Consider the following 4611-nt stretch of genomic DNA (forward strand, 5'->3'; position numbering starts at 1 on the left):
GGTCCACATCGTCCAGTAGTATTGGAGTTATAACGCAAAACGGTGATCTTTCTAGAACTCGGAACAAGAGCTGACGTACTTATGTTACTATGCTGCTGAATGACATGACACGACTTTTTACAAGTCCCCATTTTGAAGAACTACAACCCACGACTGCCCAGTGAATTCCGAAGTGGACCCAATGTGATGGGAGTTGTTTGTGTTTATTGCTTGTTTTGTGATTAAAGAAGATATAAACTTCATTGTCCACAGGACACAACGATAATCAGCGCCAGCATTACTCACAGTGTCGGACCAAAGGGAAACGGCTTGTACGGACCCCCAGACTGTCGACAGCAGGGAGAAGAAACACGTCGGTACCCAAGCAGGTGAACAAAAAAATGATAACCCATGTTTCTTGACAGCTTGGTCGCGGTAGAACTCAACCAGAAATCATCGTATTCAGTGAACGGCGGTGGCCTCTGATCGATAACTATCTAAATGTTGAACGCTGCTCAGTCTTGTGACACCAACAAGGGTCACGTTCAATTTCATGAAACACAGGACGTGCAATTTGGTTTCAAGTAGAACATATGGATGACGGAAACCCGGGGAGTGCGCCTACCTGATGAGCCCCAAGAAGGGCGAAACCGGTCGTGGGCAACCTTATGGGTAGTACATTACAAAATTACAGAACGTGTTTAATGACTCACTCATTTCTTGCTGGCCTCAAACGTTCGGCGTGATACGTCTGATATACAACACTCAAATCGAAATCCCAACTGGTGTCTAAAGAGGTTTGACGTTTTCCAAAACCGGGTCGTCCTGATGAACAGAGTGCAGACAATCCGTGTGCGGTGGACGGGTTGGAGTAAGAAAATAATGAACCAAATTTTGAAAGAATCCACTTGACCGGTTTTGTACAGTACCTTCACGTCGTAAATTCGCACTCTAACCACTGGGCCGTCTAGCCCCCTGCAAGTGGGTGTCGCTTGTCAAATCGTGTGACCGAGTTATTCAGGCTATTTAAAGTCGTTTGCATTTAGAAAGGATCTGAACCAAGGGGAGCAATGTCATCTTCATAATCAATGTCCGTGAGGGAACGTCCCCGAAGCATTTCGACCCCCGGGGTTTCAGAGGCAGGCAGAGAAATTTCAAGCAGTATATCAATTACAAAGTTGAGAAATACAGCCCTGTTTTACACCACTGGTTTCTTTTTCCAGAGGAAATCCATTGGCGTGCTCCTTATGCACGTGGTGAGTTATGTCTAGCGTCATTAACGAGCAGACTAACGATGAAGTGACTGCAATTCCACTAGAAATTTGGTAGCTCTAGTTCTGACTTCGGTCGAGACAATTATCATTCACATTCGCTTTCTACCTCGTTGTGACGTTAGCGTGGTCATCCAGTCCTCAAACGAACTGCCCACGATAGTGAACCCATGGGCTTCTAAATCTAGGCTTTTTGTCCCTAGAGTTACATGATTAGCCTTAACTGCTTTGCACACCCACTCAGTAATCAACTTCGACTTGAGAAACAAGCATATTGAATCAAGGAGATATCACTGATGCTTCACATATCCTATACTTATTACGTGCAAAATCAGAGAGCCAGCTTTATTGATTCTTCAAAGGTTTGTGGAAACCCTGACTACTTCAAGACTCGATAGTCTCCCGGTAGTTTCGTTTTGATTCTTCGTTGGGATAGACCCATTTCCACTAAGCCTGTCAACGTACAGCCTTTTAGAAGTTTGGCGACAGCGAATCTTGCAGGAATTTAATGTTAGTTTGGCAGTAGCGGTTAGTAGATCAGTGGGGTAGTGAGTAGCACTCAAAACAAGTAGTTTCTTTCCATGCACACCAATATATCATAAGTACCACACTGTGAAAAGCGGGGGGACTTATCTGGAAGTTTTTTCTTGGGGAATAGACACCAGACGATGGGGATTTTTCAACGAAGTTCTATCTGGGAAGTTAATTCTTGGATGCACTTAACAACCATAGTGTACAGTAACTGACGATAGGGAACCTGACTACTCAGCCCCTCTTAAGCTTGCTCGGGATAGTCTATTCCACCACCCAGGTCGCAATTCTTTTTTCGCTCCATCGCACGTAAAAGTGCGCCTTTCTTAAGTCAGTCTGTGCGTCAATAACACATCTGCTGCATTGTTCGGGGGTGACTCCCATAAGGAGCTATTTCTACCAACATCCGGTTTCTTTTGGCCAATTGAAGCGTACTTCACTTGCAATGTCCATCAGAGAAAATGTAAGTTGTAGAATAGGTTACTCCTGGTCGATCCTGTAACACTGTCTATTCCTAGCAAAGTGAGGCACAAAAAGTAAGGGCCTCTGAAGTTGAAAGTTCCGGTTCTTGAAACAAATCCGCAGGCCAGTAACTAAACTTACCCTATAAGCGCTTAGCAGTATGTTATGTCGAACAATCTAGCATCATTTCTGCATTTGGTAGAAGAACATACCATCACGGAGATTCTGGACACTACCGTGGTGTGACTAACCCACTGAGCTATATTGGGGGATGTCCATGTGGCCCTCACAGAGTCCCTGGTTGGTCAATGGCTAGATGTCTGGCAAACAAAGTCTCCTGGGGCGCCAAGCTGTGGCTTGGAACATGTGGCGACTTATTCCGTAGAAATGGTAATGGATTTGCATTTCCCGCCAGAACGCCGGTAATGCCTGAGGATTAGTTCAGTTGATCCGTGCGACCGGACCCTGGAAACCACCCGTCAGAATGGAACGACCATCCCAAATAATGAAGAGTGCCTCGACCGGTGGACTGAGTACTTCGAACAACAACTGTCGTGGCTGCCAGCTGGCACTCATCTGGAGCCCACAGGTGAAGTAGAACCCTGGACGGTGGACGTGGAACCACCTACGGCCTCGGAGGACTGCACATGTTCTCTCAATCGCCACCGAGCTTCTGGTCCGGGTGACCTCCCAAACGCATTGTCCACAGACGGGTGTGAAGTCCTCAGTCAGCGCTTCTATGATCTGTTTCCTGCATTTGGGCGAACGGGACCGTCCAAGATAACTGATGGGGTGGGGTGAGGTTGGCAATGGTGCCCATTTTCAGAAAAGAAGCTCATAGTGAGTGTGGTAACCACAGAGGGATCAGCTTGACCCCGGTCTCAACGAGACTGTTGGCGTTACGTGTGCTTCATCAGCTTACAGTGGCTCGTGAGATACGGACTCGAGAGCAGCAGGCGGGATTCCGGCCTGGAAGGAATTGTGTTGACCAAGTATTCACACTCTGTCAGGTGCTAGAACAATGCCATAAGTACAACCGACCCACAATCCTGATATATCTGGATTTCCAGAAGGCACTCGACTCGGTTGACCGTTCTGTTCTTCTCGACATGCTTGTTCTTCTTACTTGATATGCCTCGAAAGTTTGTGAACACAATAAGCTCATTGTATTCTCGGACTGCCGGACTTGTGCAATTGTACGGCGAACTTTCCAAAAACTTCCGTTCACAAAACATTGACTGTCAGGGATGGCCACTCCCCCCATTCCTGTTTAACCCCATGATCGATGAAATCACGAAACGAATACTGGAAGGTTTCCATGACCCTAGTGTTCAAATAGTCTGTGACAAGTTCCTTGTCGATCTGAAATATGCAGACGGCATTGTCCCTATGTTCGAAGAGGAGAAGGCGCTGGTGTTTTTGGTTAAACTGGCCAAAGTCAATCCGTCCTTTGGTTTGTAAGGTCATGCTCGTGGACATGCAGTCGCTGAACACGCCACTTACAGTCCAGAAAGAGACTCGTATTTGTGGAGCGTTTCACTTACCTTAGGAGTTGTATTAGTTCTGACTGTAGTGTGACAGGTGAGGTCAATGCATGATTCTTCGAGGTCAGGGTCGCGTTTGCTAATTTGAGACACCTATGGTGTCAAAGCGGTATATCCCTGAAGGGGATGTGTGTATCAAGCTACAGTACGGGCTGCATTGTTGTGCGACTCTGAGGCTTGGCCTATTCGAGTAGCGGGACTGAGATGTGTTCAGGTGTTTGACAATCTTTGTCTAGATCGTGTGGGTCGGTGTCGTCGAACCCGTAACGAGGCGAGCAGAAAGTGAGTTTTCTGTTGTGCAACGGGTAGTCCCATTGAAGAATGGGTCCAGCACAAGAAGCTGCGTTGGTTCGGACGTGAGTTGCGTATGCCTAACCATCGCTTGCCGAAGAGAGTGCTGATTTCCATGCCTGATTCAGGGTGGCGAAAGCGGAGATGTGGCTGACCCATGGCATGAGAGAAGTGTATGAAAGAGATTACGAAACGTTTTGGTGCTGTCAGTGCTACCCGTCTTCCAGGATGGGGCCGCGTGGTACCCACTGCACCTGGTTGGAGACACTGCAGTATATAGCTGCTAGCCGATGTCAGTGGCGATCTTGTTGTTAGTGTCTATCCAGATTGCTTGAGTGAGTGTTTGGATGTGTAGGCACCTCGGAATGACTGTGGTAAGCTGTCACTAAGTCCATTTCCTGCCCGCCGTTATTCCCTTCTTCTCAATAAGTCTTTCAGGTAAATCATGGTTGTACGGCAGCGAAGCATGGGTATTGAACACTGATGTCATGCTGGCGACAATGATGGCTCGTTGCCAAGTCCGCGTATAGATA

General features: G+C 47.2%; 1 protein-coding gene across 1 annotated transcript in view; it reads right to left on the minus strand.

The window, feature by feature from the left end:
- The window catches only part of T265_00588 (hypothetical protein), a gene marked incomplete at both ends in the record, with an annotated part of 5081 nt that extends 4950 nt beyond the window's left edge, over window positions 1-131 (minus strand). Inside the window, one exon of the mRNA XM_009164416.1 lies at window positions 80-131. Within this exon, the coding sequence (XP_009162680.1) occupies window positions 80-131 (52 nt within the window). The remainder of the gene's footprint in view (window positions 1-79) is intronic.
- Window positions 132-4611: the final 4480 nt, after the last annotated feature.

The sequence above is a fragment of the Opisthorchis viverrini genome, assembly GCF_000715545.1.
Source record: "Opisthorchis viverrini unplaced genomic scaffold opera_v5_6, whole genome shotgun sequence".
In the NCBI taxonomy this organism is placed as follows: domain Eukaryota; kingdom Metazoa; phylum Platyhelminthes; class Trematoda; order Opisthorchiida; family Opisthorchiidae; genus Opisthorchis; species Opisthorchis viverrini.